This window comes from Triticum urartu, chromosome 6A (genome assembly GCF_056163025.1).
Source record: "Triticum urartu cultivar PI428250 chromosome 6A, HENAU_Tu73, whole genome shotgun sequence".
NCBI classification, from domain to species: Eukaryota; Viridiplantae; Streptophyta; class Magnoliopsida; order Poales; family Poaceae; genus Triticum; species Triticum urartu.
In genome coordinates this window covers 557976297-557993691 of record NC_141878.1, presented here as the reverse complement: position 1 = coordinate 557993691, position 17395 = coordinate 557976297, and the positions used below count along the sequence as shown (strand labels likewise).

Genomic DNA, 17395 nt, shown 5'->3' with positions numbered 1-17395 from the left:
GGAGCTAAAGGTAGAAAAAATATTCCCTAAAGTTCTATCGACCATCGATACAACTCTACGCACGCTTGACGTTCGCTTTACCTAGAACAAGTATGAAACTAGAAGTACTTTGTAGGTATTTTTGGATAGGCTTGCAAGAAAATAAAGAGAACGTAAATAAAATCTAGGGGATGTTTAGATAAAGACACAATAAAGTTAATATAGCGAATGTGGAAAAGTGGTGTAGGAGTTGCGAAATTGTCCCTAAGCAATTGACTACTTTACTAGACCGATAGCAAGTTTTATGTGGGAGAGGCCACTGCTAGCATGTCATCCCTAACTTGGAATTCTATGCACTTATGATTGGAACTATTAGCAAGCATCCGCAACTACTAACGTTCATTAAGGTAAAACCCAACCATAGCATTAAGATATATTGGTCCCCCTTCAATCCCGTATGCATCAATTTCTATGCTAGGTTGAAGCTTCTGTCACTCTTGCCCTCCAATACATAGTCCTATCAACATACAACTAACCCTATGGTGTGATCCACGCGCGCGCTCATATGATGGGCACCAAAGGACAGCAACATAACCACAAGCAAATTAAATCAATCATAGCAATTCATCAACCACCGATAGGACAACGAAAATCTACTCAGACATCATAGGATGGCAACACATCATTGGATAATAATATGAAGCATAAAGCACCATGTTCAAGTAGATGGTACAGTGGGTTGCAGGAGAGTGGACCGCTGTAGATAGAGGGGGGAAGGTGATGGAGATGTTGGTGAAGATGGCGGAGGTGTTGGTGTAGATCGCGGTGATGATGATGGCCCTCGGCGGCGTTCCGGCGCCACCGGAAGCGAGGGGGAGAGAGCCCCCCCTCCTTCTTCTTCTTCCTTGACCTCCTCCCTAGATGGGAGAAGGGTTTCCCCTCTGGTCCATGGTCTCCATGGCGTGGGAGGGGCGAGAGCCCCTCCGAGATTGGATCTGTCTCTCTGTCTCTCTCTGTTTCTGCGTTCTCCTCTGCCCTTTCACCGTTTCGTATATATATGGCGATCCGTAACTCTGATTGGACTGAAACCTTCGCCGTGATTTTTTCCAAAAATTAGCTTTCTTGCGGCCGAAGAAGGGCATCAACCGCCTTACGGGTGGCCCACGAGGGTCAGGGGCGCGCCCCTGCCTCGTGGCCACCTCGGGCACCGTCTCGCGTTGATCTTTCTCCCAGATTTTCCAAATATTCCAAAAATAAGTTCCGTTCGTTTTTATCCCGTTTGGACTCCGTTTGATATGGATATTCTGCGAAACATAAAACATGCAACAGACAGGAACTGGCACTGGGCACTGGATCAACATGTTAGTCCCAAAAATAGTATAAAAAGTTGCCAAAAAGTATATGAAAGTTGTATAATATTGGCATGGAACAATCAAAAATTATAGATACGACGGAGACGTATCAGGCATCCACAAGGGTGGAGGCCCCCCCCCTAGGGTGCGCTCCCCTGCCTTGTCGTCGCCTCATGGACCCCCTGACTTGTTCCCGACGCCAAAAAATCATGTAAATATAGAAATCCCCAGAAATAAACCTAGATCGGGAGTTCCTTCGTCGCAAGCCTCTATAGGCACGAAAAACCAATCGGGAGCCCATTCCGGCACCCTGCTGGAGGGGGAAACCATCACTGGTGGCCATCTTCATCATCCCGGCGCTCTCCATGACGAGGAGAGAGTAGTTCACGCTCGGGGCTGAGGGTATGTGCCAGTAGCTATGTGTTTGATCTCTCTTTCTCGTGTTCTTGATATGGCACAATCTTGATGTACCGCGAGCTTTGCTACTATAGTTGAATCTTATGGTGTTTCTCCTCCTCTACCTTCTTGTGATGAATTAAGTTTTACCTTTGAGGTTTCACTATTATCGGATTGAATACTATTATGGATTTGAGAACACTTGATGTATGTCTTGCGTGGGATACCTGTGGTGACAATGGGGTGTTCTATTGATTCACTTTATGTATGTTTTGGCACTCAACTCGCGGATTCCTGAGGTGACATTGGGATAATCTATGCATAGGGGTTGATGCACATTTTCGTCCTTGTTTCTCCGGTAGGAATCTTGGGGCACTCTTTGAGGTTCTTTGTGTTGGACTGAATATTATGAATCAGAAGTTGTTTGATGCATATCGTATAATTGATCCACGGATACTTGTGGTGATATTGGAGTATCTAGGTGCATTAGGGTTGATTGATGTGTGTCATATGGTGTTATTTTACTACGGACTCTAGGGCTATTTGTGACACTTATAGGAATAGCCCAACGGATTGACCGGAAAGAATAACTTTGAGGTGGTTTCGTGCCCTACAAGTAATTTCATCTTATGTTCTCTGCGATAGGAACTTTGGAGTGACTTTTGTCGCACGTTGAGGGATTGCCATATGATCTAATTATGTTATTATTGTTGAGAGAACTTGCACTAGTGAAAGTATGAACCCTAGGTCTTGTTTTCAAGCATTGCAATACCGTTTTCGCTCACTTTTGTTACTAGTTACCTTGCTATTTTTATATTTTCAGATTACAAAAACCTCTATCTATCATCCATATTACACTTGTATCACCATCTCTTCGCTGAACTAGTGCACCTATACAATTTACCATTGTATTGGGTGTGTAGGGGACACAAGAGACTCTTTGTTATTTGGTTGCAGGGTTGTTTGAGAGAGACCATCTTCATCCTACGCCTCCCACAGATTGATAAAACTTAGGCCATCCACTTGAGGAAAATTTGGTACTGTCCTACAAAACTCTGCACTTAGAGGCCCAACAACGCCTACAAAGATAAAGTTACGTAGTAGACATCAGGGGGATTCCCAATGGTATTTTTCCGGTCGCTACCATGTGAGCAGGCCTAGGTGGGGGGATTTCTGTGTCTAAAACGTATTTTCCGAACCGCTACTACGTGTGGGCTTCCTATCTGGCACGTAGCGACCTAGCTATTTGGCACGTAGTGACCTAGCGTGTACCCCATCCTGCCTTCGATCGTATTTTGGGCCGACCCATTTTTGGATTTCTTCCTCACAGGTTTTGGGAATGTTCTAGAACCTTCCTTGAACCGGGTTTTTTGTTTTTCTTCCTCACAGGTTTTGGGAAGGTTCTAGAACCTTCCTTGAACCGGGTTTTCTGTTTTTCTTCCCTTGTTTCTTTTCTTTTTCGTTTTTCTTTTCTGTTTTCTTTTTTCCTTTTTTGTGAATGCCTTTTCAAATTTGTGAATATTTTAGTGAAGTCGTGACTTAAAAAATATGAACATTATGAATCTCATGAACATATTTGAAACCATGAACATTTTTCAAATTTGTGAACATTTTTACAAATTTGTGAACTTTTTTAAAAAATCATGTGCGGCTTTGTTGTGATCATGTATGGCTCAAGCTTAAACTTTAATGGCACGATTCATGAGATTTTTGCATGCAATCTCGAACTTCGGCTCAACTTCATCCATTGGTGCAATTTGAATTGGGATTTCTCCAACAAAAATACATGCCACCGTGTTGTCATGATAGAACTTGCTCACTTGATGAACCAGCGGATTGGTATCATGAACAGTAACACAATTCTTCCTTTTCTAACGCAGAGCAGACACTACATGTTTCTCCTTTCTTCCTTGGCCACTCTTATTAACAATGCCGTTCGTGACAACACATGGGGTTATATCAAGCGGTTTCATGGGCGAGCCCACGTGATAGATACGTGATAAGGGGCGGTAGGAAGCCTAGTGCCGATGCAAAAATGTCACGAGCAACATTCCTGAATTTTAAAAATGTTTAGAATTTGGGGGGAAAACAAATGCTCGTGAATGTGAAACTAATATTTTTTTATTTTTTTAAATGAGAAAAAGGAAAGGGCAAAAGGGAAAAAAATAAAATGAACAACAAAACCAAACAAACAAACAAACAGAAAACCGTATAGAAAAAGGAAACCGTAGTCTAAAAAAAGAAAAGAAAAGAAAAGGTAGCAGCACCCTTTTTTTAGGGAAAAAGTAGCAGCAGTTATACCTTTATAGCCATAAACATTCAGGCCCAGTGCCCCTCAAGAAAGAAAACCGTAAGCCCATTATACCTCTCCAGTCCAGTGAGTGGTAACCCTCCTTCGCCAGAGCTGGAGCTCTCCTTCGGCCAGGCTCATCCTCCTCCTCGGGCTGCTCGGAGCGAGGTGAGTCTCTCCATTTCGAGCTCTACCACCACCCGCATCGGCATCTCAACCCCGAGCGCCTCCTCCTCTGCGCCTCGTCCCCGCGAGACGCGACGTCCCCGTCGTCGTCTGGTTGCGTGCTTTGCACGGAAGGCGCGGCTGGATTTACTCGTCCCAGCGCAACCCAGCAACTGACTTCTTGTCTCCGCTGCAGTGAGGCGGTGGAGCCGCATGGACACGAAGATGCCTGGGTTCGTATCGGGAGGTTCATGCTTAGGGTGGTAAGTTGATTTATTTCGTTCTCAGCCGAAATTTTTCTTTTACCTTGTTCTCGAAGATTGATTGGCAACAGAGTATTAATGTAACCTATCTCCTTTCGCAGCTGACCGTACTGGAGTGGTGTTGCGTTCCCACCTGGCACATACTGGCGTGTCTTTACTTCGTGCATATCTGGGGTTCGGATTCCATTTGCATCGGCCTCGGGGGCATGCTCCAGTGGCTTGTGGGGGCAACACCATTCGTCTCGCTTTTCATCGTACTGTTCACCTTCCTATTCAAGGAGTTCGGCTACAGACGGGCATGAGTGAGGTTGCTCCACGCTTTCGCGTTGAGTGTCTTATTTTCGTGGCTGTTCATCTGCTACTGAGAGTATTATCTTATGTATCTTCGAGCATTTAGAAAGTCCTATGTATGTCAACTCTGGCAGACGATGATTGCCGCACTGGCTTATTTATGTATCTAAGACTATTGAGACTGCATTTGCAGAGCAGTGCTTAATGCTTTCATGACTGAAATTTATTGTGTCCATTTTACTACATTGGTTCCAATGTCAGGCAGTCTATTGTCAGTGCTGCTGTAGGGCTTGTCCGTGGCAACCTTCATAGTCTGTTTCCAGAAATCTAAATTGGTCTGCTCGTCGAATGCTTTGTGATAGGAAGTGGCTAGGTCTGGGTTTGATTAGTACTAGGAGTATGTTCTAATCATCATCTTTGTGTTATCACTTGTTTGCTACTCATGATTCTTATGTTAATTATCATCCAGATATTATAAGCACACCTTAATACTGGTGATTCTCATGTTTATATTGAATACTGTTCCTGATTAGAACAACACTGTAGTTGAGATACCTGATCATCATGCACCTGAATGTTCTTTTTGCCATAAGCTCTCTGCTATTTTCACACTGATGTCAAATAGTAACCTACTGCAGTATGTCCTTGCTGTGTGTGTCGTTAAATAATTGATGTTTTCTTGATCCATTTAAGAATGCAGTAGCCCCGTCTAAGAGGCTGTCGATCGACTGGTCCTTCACCAGAGAACACATAGTGTTTTGTGCATAAATATTGTATTGATCTGATATTATTCGTACCAACTAATTTTGATGATACAATGCATGTTTCACTCTATTACTGCATATTTTGTTGAAAAAAGTTAAGGCTATCAGTTGTGGAACCTCATTTGAGCTTTTCATTTGTTTGTCTGATGACGTTAAGAATCAACTACTTGCTCTGCAAATTGTTTTGTTGCTGTAACTTAAATTGTTTATGTCATCATTTTTCTTTGTGTTATGAACATGAAACGGCATGGATGACAAAATGGTTGCATAAATTGCTTCTTTTCATTGTACTCGCTGGTCCTTTTTAGTTTGCATATAAGTTTTGTCCAAAGTCAAAACACATCTATTATAGAAAAAGGTATCAACACTCCCAATACCAAATCAATATCATCGAATCCATTATGTAACAGTTTGTTTTTAATAACGTGAAGATTATCACGCCAGATTTGCCCAGTGTCTGCCTACCAGGTTTGTGCATTTGATGAAGTAGTTGATAGCTTGTGCTGATGCTTGGATACGATTGTCTGCCGGTCTTAACGTGTATGTGATTGTTGGATCCTTGCTGTTTCGCTGCGGGTACATATGTTTTCTTGTGATGATGGTAGTCCAATTGACTATCCCAGCTCTTCTTGTGACATTTGTTAATCCCTAGTTATTGTGCCTGAAAAATTATCGTTTATCTTGTTAAATTTTATGGCATCAATTTGAAACATATGGTTGTTCACCGATTGCTGATAGATATCATTTATGGATTCAAGCAACTTTTGTACTCACTGATTAAAATATCAAGAATGCTATGTAAGCCATGCACTTGTGAAGCCTGGGTGTGATTAGGATTTGAATTGCATATAGATTTTATGCTATGTTTGTTTATAACCTGGTTGTGACCTAATATAGTGTAAATCTGCAATGCATGTTTCAACCAATTTTGTGTTGATCTGATATTATTGGCACCAACAATTTTGATGATGCAATGCATGTTTCACTCCATTACTGCACTTTGTGTTGAAAAAAGCTTAAGGTTATCACTTGCGGAACCTCATTTGAACTTTTCATTTGTTTGTCTGATGACATTAAGTATCAACTACTTGCTCTGCAAATTGTGTTGTTGTTGTAGCTTGAATTGTTTCTGTCCTCATTTTTCTTTGTGTTACGAACATGAAACGGCATGTGTGACAAAATGGCTACATAAATTGCTTCATTTCATTGTACACCCTCTGGTCCTTTTTAGTCTGCATATAAGTTTTGTCCAAAGTCGAAATATCTTTAATTTGATCACTTCTGGAAAAAGTATCAACACTCACAATACCAAATCAAAGCCATTGAATTCATTATATAACAGTTTGTTTTTAATAATGCTAAGATTATCACGCTAGATTTGCTTACTGTGTCCGCCTACCAGGTTTGTGCATTTGATGAAGTACTAGATAGCTTGTGCTGATGCTTGACATGTGTATGTGATTGTTGGATCGTAGTTGTTTCAACTGCGGGTACATATGAAGCGGCAGCGGCAAAATGTCGGAGAGGCTGTCGCAATTTTTTGATAGGATTTTGAGTTGTCTGGCGAACGCTTTTTTCTGGAACTTTTGCTTGACCACGTGGTGCATGTGCATGAGTATTTGTCCTTCCTGTTTTTATAGGGTTCTTGGTGATGTAAGTCTTTGTATCCATTACATTAACCTTATCTTCTAGTTTCTTGTAGGCAGACCACATTGCATCTCAATTCTCTTGCAACCTTAGACACTGCTTTCCTCTTCGTACATTCCAATTAAGGACTACATCCATGGGAAACTAGCATAACACGGCCACAAAGTTGCAGGCACCACCAGCGAACTGAACTAACAGCATGCAAGCAACCTGACCAAACTGAAAATAGGTAACACGCTAAGAACATACAGCCAGTCTAACCAAATTGACAGCAGAGAACACCCCAGCACACCACACATATGAATGTTGTGACTAACATAGGAACATATGGACCTCCAGACTCGACCACATCGCAGACCCTCATCCCTGAGAGGCCACCGCCGGCTGGGCTGGCACCGCCCGCAGCGTCGTCGGCTTCTTCTTTTTTGCAGCCGTCCCTTACACCGGCGAGGTGACCGCCGAGATGAAGCTGGACGTCGGGGGCGCAGGGCCCCTCCTTGTGAAGCAAGACCAGCCGTGAATACCGAGCTCCGGGGTGTGGGCCTGGAGCGTTGCCGATGCTTGTCGTGCCCCTTCCTGGGTAGCAGAGGACTTCCAGGCGTCGGTCCAAAGAGGGGCACCTTGAAGACAAAGCGCGAGGTCGAAGAGAGTGTCCGGGGTAGCCTCCCCGGGGCACACCCTGGACGGAGGAAGGGGTGCAGCTCCCAGAGCTGCTTGAGCTTGTCAGCGAGACTGACAGGACAGGAGACGTCCTGGAATTGCGCCCAGAAAGCTCGATCCTGCCCGTGCTCTGGATCATGGCTCCCTTGGTAAAAGGTTGTGCGCGGGGAGCACTCTGGGGCAGATCGATGAAGTGCTCTGAATCACGCCGAGCTTGTGTCAGCTCAGGTAACGTTGGTGTCCAAAAAATGCACTGCAGAAGATACGACTTACCGGCTATGATGCCGCCTGTCTGCCTAACCTCCTCGCAGTACCCCGGCGCTGCTTGGTTTCCTTGAGGTCCGAGGTTTGCGTCTTCAAATCCTCAACCAAGGTATCCCTTTTTCAACCTTCAGCTGGCTGTAGTCCTCGATGCGCTTGTTGAGGTCCTGTTGGAGGAGGGCGGACGCATCCTTGGCAGCCCCTCTTGCTCTTTTTCGTAGAGGGCGACCGTCTTCTGAGCCTCACCCCGGGGAGTACCGGCTTCTTCCCGGGCGGCCTGGGTCTGCTGTTGGGCAGTCCGGAGCTGGGTTTCCAGCTCGGCCACCCGCCTTTTTCGGACCCTGTAAACAGATGACAGGTGTATCAGGAGTTTTTTTTAGACATTCTGCTGAAAGCTTCATAATATTATGATGAAGCAAATGGTAAAAAGGTCGACATAGCGTACCTGTGGCGCTCCCGACATTCTGCTCAGTGCTCAGGGCTTTGGACCTTGAGCTCGGACTGTGCCAGCATCTGCTTCCCCTTCACCAGATCTTGGGTAAGGTGATGTACATTTGAGAGCAGAACAATAGGACCATTTGCACGTGAGATGAAGTGTTTCAATCATGTGGTCGCCGTCTTAGAGCTGCGTGGCAGACGAGACAAACCACACGAGTGCTGCAAAGCGACGGAGAAACTGGGATGCAACTTGTTACTACAAGGTTTTGAGACGTTCAAAGCTGTGAAACGAGTGAACTGGCAAATGCCAAGATGACTTCGCTTCGGTCCTGTCCTGGTGTTACATAAAAGCTCAACCATGAATAATAACTTATCAACACACCAACTTCACGCAATTAACAGCAAAACTAGGTACTACCTCCGATCCATATTACTAGTCACTGGTTCAGTACAGAGTTGCAGGGAGTACAACATTTCTGTTGCAACACCACCATTTACAGAGTATCGTCCTAAGTTGACTCTGCAGATGTACACCCGAAATGTGAGTTTCAGACCTGACCAAACCGGTACCAACACCATTTAGCTGCAGCAACTGGGCGAACAAGCATTTGCAACTGGGCAAGGAAATTTCAACGTGTCCTGCGCTAGGCTCCCGGTGATCATGACCGCAGGTTGCTCATTGTGACTGGCAGCTACTTATGCACTGTTTTCAGCACAGGATAGTGCAATTCTACAATCTTTTCTGCTGCATGGCGAGCTGAAGCTGCTGGTGTTGTACCATGGTCACTCCATCTCAGAACCTTCATTTTCATCCTCGTCTTCGTCCTCGTCAAGGATATAGACCAAAGCATGCCTCCGCGACGAGAAGACACAAGCCACTCCTCTTGAGGCTGTAAACATTGAGGAAAAGCGAGCTCCAGACATTACTTGTTATGTGAAATGAATACCAACTGAAAATCATGTGCGGAAATAAACACTCAACCTACCACTGACTGCCAGCGGAGTAGACAAAGGGTGAGGGATGCTACGAACTTTTCCATAATCTGTATCCAATTGGAGTTCCAGCACCTAAACATGTTCATGGCAGGAAATTAGCGCTATTACCATTTGCCAGCAAAAAAAGTAAAGTCAGCTTCAACAAGCATCTCCTGTCAATGGACCAATTTACAGATCCAGTGCGATTTTGTTTATCTTGTTGCAGCGATTAATTACTACTAATATGGCTACTTTAATTTTGTGTAGTATAACTTATTTCAGTAGGTTTCTCCCATACTGTTCTCATTTAAGTAAATTCGTACCTCCAATTCTTGGAGATTGTAATAATTTGCAGGGAATGTTCTTGAGAGCTGTGAAAAAGAGAGGTTCTCTGTCTGCAGCATAACCATCCAAGATCTCCCGGCACTTTCAGAACTGGACTTTCCACTAAGTAGTAAAACCACCTGGTTGTCCTGTGAATAACCGTTTTCTTTTCTAAGATATGCAAAGTGCTTTACAAAAGCAAAGTATTGCCTCAATAACTGTAACAGGGAATACCTTGTAAAGAGACAGATCAACACACTCGTATTCAACAGGTATATGCAACAGAAAACCTGAAAGTGATGGTGTGCTGGAGGTACTGCATGAGTTGCAGAGGTCCTTTATCACAGCAACGAAATTTCTTAAATTTAACGATCCATCAGGTATCTTGAAGCATATGTAGTCAGTCGAGCTATATGAAGAAGCATTATGCTGAGAATCTTTATCCTGCTATTTTGAGTAATCAGTTAGGAATTTGAAAAGTGACAGATCATGGACCCAATGCAAAGCATGTACAGAATAAGTTAAAGAAAAACATGGAAATAAGCAATGAGTATGTTCACATCAGGACCATTAGTTTGTTGGAAGAAATCACCAAAGAGAACATAAACCTTATAGAACGCAATTGATGCTGGAGTACTGGTTGATGACAAGGCATCGGACGATGTAACAGGATAAAGAGGAAGCAATCCTTGGCAATGTATTTGTGAAGATACAGTAGTGAATGGCATCAAGAAAGCCTCCTTCAAGCTAAAAAATATGGGATATAGAGTTGTTAGCATAGCATAAAATTGCTTCACAAAAGGAAGGAACAGTTATTTTAAGTAACTAGGAACAAGTTTAAAGTTATTCTGTCTGTAGAAACTGAATACACAAAGATTTGACTGACAGTACATTGAGTCGAGACACGTGTACTGGCAAATAATTTGAAGCAATAAAATGATTCACCTTTCTTCCAACTCGCTAAATTGCTTGGCCAAACTCCTTTCCAAAAACTTTGTGTCTGTAAATCCTCCAAAAACTACTAGATGCTCAACATGTTTCGCAGTATCACTGAAGAAGTGTGTTGCACACAATTAAATAAGTTAGCCACGCATCATCACAACTTGGGAATAGGTACCATAAATCTTCGAACTATGAAAGCAATGCTAAAAACATCCAGACCACAAAGGTACATGCAAGCAGGAATGATGTTTCTTCTTTAAAGATAAGCCATGCAGTTAGCAACGCCAAGACACAACCATGTACGAAAACTGCATCTACGAAAACTTCCATAGTACAACAGTACAACCCATAAGTGTCCAGATACAACCATGCACTTATGTTTATAAATGGTGAATGGTAACATGCAAATAGGTACCAAAAATCATCAAATCTATACAGATAGTGTAAATGAAGTCCAATAAATCAATAGCAAACATAAAACAACAACTGGCATGCTACTTACATATCCCACTCAAATATCTGATCTGTTTCAACTAACTGCTTGATTGGATCCTTATCAAGAAGAAACTTCAGAAAAATCACCACAAGTTCACTACAGAAGATAATCCCCTGCTAGTTAATAACAAAATTCATGACATGAGAATGAAGAGGACAATAAGAAAGAAAGACATAAACCTGTTTGTGGATGGAACTTGATCAGTTGGTTCACTTAACAATATCTTAACACACTTCAAAACCCAGCTGAAGAAATTTTGGAACTGGAATGTCAATGAATCAATGAAAGTTACTACATGAGAAACTACCAAAGGTACATCATCATCATCAGTAACCATAACTGGATATGCCAAAAAAAAGGGAAATGATATGCGCACTTGTTCAGGAAGGAGACACGAGTCCCAATTCTCAACAAAATTTGAGAAAACATGAAACAAGAAAAAAAGTGTACCAGATAAAGAACAGTAGCTGCAACCCTTGAAAAGCGCTCAACTTGCACAACTAGCATCCCTACCCTCTCAGTTACACCATCCATAAGCTTTTCATCTAACCCAATGTTCTGAAATCGTGAACGCCATCTCGCAAGGCCTCTTAGTTCTGCAAGTCTGAATGAAATAATTTCGACTGCAGGCTATAAATAAAGAACATATTAGCAAGCAACTCAATTTTAATTACAGAAACTTGAAATAGGTTGCAGGTATAACACATGTTTAGTCTGGCCAAACCAGATGGGTTGACCTCCAATTAGTGAGCTATGACTTTAATGTTGTGATATAAAGGAAGACATGGCTGTGGTATTCTACCAATACTAACAGTACTTCCTGGTTTGAGTCAACTAACTTTGTTTTTAATAACTGAGTCACCTAACTAGTAAAGCACTAACAACTTAACTAATTATAGCAGAAAGACGTGAAGCTGCCTAACAAACTCTATAGTATCCATTACAAGGAACCAAAAATACAGACAATAGTACCAATAATATGTTGCTCTGGTATCATTATGTAGTAGCTGACCTGAAGATGCTCACTGACAACAATACGAAGTTCTCTTCCAGCACTTTCAATAGTCTTAGCTATCCTCTTGAGACCCTTTCATATAAAAAATAACAAGTTTAGACAGGTTATTTAAGAAAAGAAGGTATGCAAGTTATGGCAATAGCAATAAATACCGCTTCACCAAGGGAGCTGACTAGAAATTGATGTAGAGCCGGACTTGTATGTGTCCCAAACAAAAGGCTCATAAACTCATCCTCGGAGCTAGATTCCATCCCTGTAAATGGTCAAAAACTTAGACCAATGTAGAAAAATAAAGGTATGTGATTCTTGATGGTTATGGCTTCAAAAGAAACCAATCATACCATGGGCAGTAAGCAGAGAAGGCAAGGCACTAAATTTCTCATGAAATAAGTTCATAGCATTCGACCATTGTTTGGACATCATAGATATGGAAGCACGGACAACTTCGACCAGATCTTGAATACTTGACGCTTGTTGAGACACCTGATGTAGCTCATTTTTCCTTTATTGGTGATAAGACAAACAGAATAAAAAAAATCTTTATTCAATTTTAGTAGGAACAGCACAGCAGTCAATATCCTTACAAACTTTAGTACTGAAATACTGCTGCTATATTTTAGGGAAACAACAAAAGCCTAAGATATTTACACTTGGCCAAATAATTAGTTACGATCGGTGAATTGGACCGTCAGAGTTCAATCTTTTAGGTGCCAGTGAATGTGTTATTCTAGCACCTTTTGTGGATCTATTTTTATTTTCATACAAGACCACAAGAAGAAGATGGTTTTGGAACAAGGACAGAAGGCATTAAAAGGCAATGGAATTGGTATGCCATTACCTGTTGGAAAAGATAGAGGTATCAAGGTGCAAACAATGTACCCCAACAGAAAGATCATTACTGAGAGAAAGGTTGTCAGTATTAATCAGCTTTCCAGAGCACAGAAGAACCAACTGATGGAGATTTCGTGATAAAGAGACCTGATATTAAGAACAACTATTGCTCAGAATATCATATCCAGCAGACTGATACGTGCATAAGAACCTAAGAAGTGAAGAATTAATGACCTTGCTTATGGAAACATCCTGAAGTCGGTAGCTAGTTCTTTTTCCAGAGGATTGTACATGGATTGGAACCTTATTTATGTTCTGAAATATCACCAATAAACTCATTACTGCCACGGTATGCCCCAGAACTAATAATTTACAAAGACAAAAGGTAGGCAACAGGTTGTCAATATCCATAGATCGTAAAAATATTGCAGAAATAACTATTTCATAATATCATATTTACTGTTAAGGTATACGAGCCTTGCTGTCAAAGTAACAAAAGGGTATTAATGATAAGAACAACCTTGAGAATCAGAAGAAAGCATGCATAGCTGATTATATTGACTGTAAATGTAGAGCATTCAGTTATTGTGTTTACTTACTATCTTTCCAATTGGAAATATTCCAAAAATACTGAAGCAAATGCAACCATCTTTATCACCAGTGCACAGAATATTAAAACGTTGACACGAAGCGCTTGAAAATGCCTGAATGGCTTCTTCATTCTCATCTGCAAGACCAGTATCTCCCGAATTGAGCCCACCTATCCTAGGCATCACGGGAGCAGGAGGAAAGAAACGTGTAGTGCGGTCTTCATAAGATAACAAGTCTTCCTTGTCAGTCTGCAGTAATTAGCAGAGGGCTCTAGTAAGGAACTTTTCCACTGAAACCCTATACTATTCTCAGTAAGTGCAAAATTCAAGCAGTTGATCATCTCCGGTTGCAAGTTTCACTGAATAATTTTCAATAAGATGCAAGCTAAATGTGATTTAACAAATAATATCTTGAGTAAATATAGTAAATGTTTTTCAAGGGAATAAATATACCCTTGATAGTGGTTCATCTTCTGCCCAATTCAGACATACGATGGCAACATCGTGAGATTTTATACTTCGTAACATCTTCCCATTCTGCAATTAGCACTCACGTTATTTATACATACACGAAGTGGTAAAGTAAATAGAAGTAACAAGTAAACTGTAATAGCATGCATGATTGTTTGTGTAATACAAAAAACACAAATTGCAAAAGAGTCAAAACATAAAATAGATTATGTACTTATGTTACAACCTTCGAGATCATATAAGGAGTTTTTACAATAACTACTAACACACAGTGATACAAAAATGATATTGCAAATTCAGTTACGATGAAACTGCAACAGATTGCAAATTCGAAATGGTGCTCAACAGAAAATAAAGCAATTCGAAATGTGCTGTATCAATGTGTCTGGTTTTAGCATCAACTAACCACTTCATTATATTACTGAGACACAATTTTTATGGGAAGATCCATATTCTTTATGTATGCACATAGTTGTCTCAGAGGTCCTTGGGACCATGTGCCCCCAGTGATCTCCTAATAATTCCATACATAAAAGTCAAAAGTTACGAAGGCCAAATGAGAACAGTGCCATTAGCAAATTATAAGGAACCATGCAGAGTTCAGGTTTGCATGAAGTATGAAAAGATAGTCCGGCAACAAAAAAGAAGGCATCAATAGTTTCTACTCATTGCTTTCAGCATACACACCTCAACATCATGCAAAAGAACAAAACCATCTTCTGTACCAAGTGCTACTATTTTACCATCAGGGCTCCAGCAAATTGATGTGATGCACTTCCCTGAAAAATAAGCATTTTACTATTTTAGTGCCTGCTACCATTTTAACTTGAAAACAGATGCTGTCAGTTCAATTACTGAGAAAGCATACATCAAGGGCCCCTTGCATTTTGAGGAAGGAAAAGAAAAGGGTCATTTTCGAAGTTTGGCTACCGCCAGGTGATCCATTATCCAGTGCCGATGTCGGATCTGCCAGCTCTTCCCATGGGTTGAAGGATTTTTATACGATTTTGTAGGATTTCAATCCATAGCATTACTTTTGAATAGAAGCCCTTTGGATCGAAGGAATGGGACCACCAAAAAATTATATGGGTTGCTCTCCAACATCCCAATTTTAAAGGATCTCTACTAGGGGTTAGACCTTATGAAAATTATTCTTTATGTCCTGTATGCACATTCTCTATCTTTAAATTCCAGCAAACTTTTTGTGGAAGTCTAAAGAGACATGTTTGCAAGTTCCTGTAAGATCCAGGAAGTCATGGCATCTGCCTTTTTTAGAATCCTGCATTCCAAATAGGCCCTAAGGGTGCAAGTATAATAAGACTACACAGAAAACGGACAGTGTTCTCAGCTGGTGAAGTTTGTCATGGAGCAGGGATCTCACTTCTTCTAAACACAAATTGCCAAACCATCTGCCTTTTACTTAGGATACGACTGCAAAATATGTAGTTATTGTTGAATAGACAAGGTGCGCCTCAACACAAGACATGTACTTCTTTGAACATACCGAACATGAGGAATTGTCTATAACTATTTATTTATTTTTGGCATTTAAAAAGAAAGAAAAAATAATAATTTGATAGATGGCTCATCGTTTTTATTATGAGCACCAAGGGGTGGGAGGGTAGCAACCAGGGGATATAGTCCACAGCCGTTGCCAATTGAAGCGATGGAGGAGAACCTTGGAGTCATCAGTAACCATAGCAAGCAGATCCTTCTCTGGGTTCCACTCTGCCAATTTTATCTAACAATAGTAGAACATGTGTAAGGCAATTTCTAATGGATCATATTAATATGAATCTATAATAAATAAATAACAGAAAGTGGAAAAGGTGCACGCAATACATAAAGGTGTCAAATACTCAGCAGCGCTTAACTGTTGGATCTATATAGCTGACTATATAGCTGAATGTTGCTGAATAGGGCATAAAATAGAAATCGAATGAATCAAGCATGTCTAAGGGCCGAAAAATTGATCAGTGAGTGCAAATGCCAAAGCTAAACTCGATAAACAAATGTGGTGTTTGTCGCTCCAGATTATCAAAATGGCGTGGTTCCTGATCGTGTTGAGGTCAGACGAATCGATCCACTGCTAAGTCCCAGACAAAACCCCTCTCAGCCGCACGAAGTGACAGTAGGGAACCACTAGGTCCCGGCCCAGCCCTCTTAGGAATTTCAGCAAACGGTTGGCATGCGGCAAGGGTGCGGCCACCCCTGGATTACCAGCCCAAATCCACCCGCGTCCTCCCGCGAGGCCGCCGCCTCGTGTTCGAAGCCCGCCGCACGAGAGAGCGGCGCGACACGGAGCCCAGGCGGCGAGCCGGCGGACCCCTCTGGTGGCGACAAGGAGGAGAGAGGGGCGGGGAAAGGCCGGCGGCGGGGCTAGGTTTTCGGCCACCCGAGTCGCCGCTGCGGGGGTAGGGGGGACTTTCTGGCCTGCACTAATTCAGGGAGGGGAGGGGCGGGGCGATGCGGAAGCTTCAGCGCAGATTGGTGAAGCTCGTCGAGGCGAGCTCGCGCCCGAGGGAGGGCGTTTCGGCTAGCGGGAGGAGGGAAGGAGGCGAGATACCTGGAAGGGGATGGGCTTGTCGAACTGGAGCTGGAACGGCGTGCCGGAGGCCGCCGCGGACGACGACGCCGCCTCCTCCATCTGCTCCTCCGCCATGGCGACCTGCTGCTTGGTGGGTGGTTTTTTGGGGGAAGTATTTTTGGGCGGCGGACAGGCGGGAAGAAAGAGAGGGTTTTTTTCTTCGACGCCAATAAGTACGGTGTCAGGGGTCTGTCCACACATTTTGTGTGGTGTATAAGAAGATCAGCTCACACACCTACATGTAGGCAAAACAAGTAATGCTTATACACTTTTTTTTTCTTCCTGATCCCTTTTACACACGTTTCGTACGTCAGGCCTCGTACCTCATGGTCTCGCACGCCCCACGTGACAGTCACTACGCGTCCTGCAGTTGCCATGGTCCAGACCCTCGTCCATGTTCGTTTAACTGTTGCCATGTCGTTGAACTTCGGTTGCCATGTCGGACAACTACAGTTGTCATGGTTGCTCAACTGCAGTTGCCATGTATGGTCTGGTCTACTGCAGTTGCAATGATTTCAAAACTTTAGAAGTTGCCACCCACTAACACTGGGCAGTTGCCATGTAGCACTACAAAAAGGCATGGCAAAAAAACATGTTCGGGTAAAAGAGAGAGTTGCTATGTGCTCACAAGCACACTAGGGCAGTTGTCATGTAAAGA

At 42.5% G+C, this 17395-nt stretch overlaps 1 protein-coding gene and 1 long non-coding RNA gene across 4 annotated transcripts; one reads left to right on the top strand and one right to left on the bottom strand.

Moving 5' to 3' along the window:
• Positions 1-4069: 4069 nt before the first annotated feature.
• LOC125516929 (uncharacterized) lies at positions 4070-4979 on the top strand. The gene is made up of 3 exons (XR_015607725.1): positions 4070-4185; positions 4379-4445; positions 4547-4979. It is a non-coding gene; the product is annotated as an uncharacterized LOC125516929 (long non-coding RNA).
• A 2244-nt stretch (positions 4980-7223) lies between these two features.
• On the bottom strand, positions 7224-16891 carry APC4 (Transducin/WD40 repeat-like superfamily protein). Of its 3 annotated transcripts, XR_015608833.1 has the most exons (22): positions 16717-16891; positions 15780-15891; positions 14838-14929; positions 14133-14216; positions 13689-13928; positions 13324-13404; positions 13097-13236; positions 12600-12760; positions 12411-12511; positions 12256-12330; positions 11694-11873; positions 11423-11505; positions 11250-11339; positions 10751-10855; positions 10414-10552; positions 10040-10252; positions 9805-9954; positions 9493-9574; positions 8925-9396; positions 8514-8840; positions 8081-8409; positions 7224-8005 (listed from the first exon to the last, which is right to left on the bottom strand). XR_015608833.1 is itself a non-coding variant. In XM_048680403.2 (19 exons), the coding sequence occupies exons 1-19, from the start codon at positions 16810-16812 to the stop codon at positions 9290-9292; spliced, it is 2331 nt and encodes a 776-aa protein (XP_048536360.2). In that variant the 5' UTR covers positions 16813-16891; the 3' UTR covers positions 8791-9289. The 3 variants fall into 3 exon arrangements, 2 of the variants coding, with proteins under 2 accessions (XP_048536360.2, XP_087384923.1); XM_048680403.2 differs by lacking the exons at positions 7224-8005; positions 8081-8409 and having other exon boundaries at positions 8791-9396; XM_087528797.1 differs by lacking the exons at positions 7224-8005; positions 8081-8409 and having other exon boundaries at positions 8791-9396; positions 10040-10249.
• Between the last annotated feature and the right edge of the window lie 504 nt (positions 16892-17395).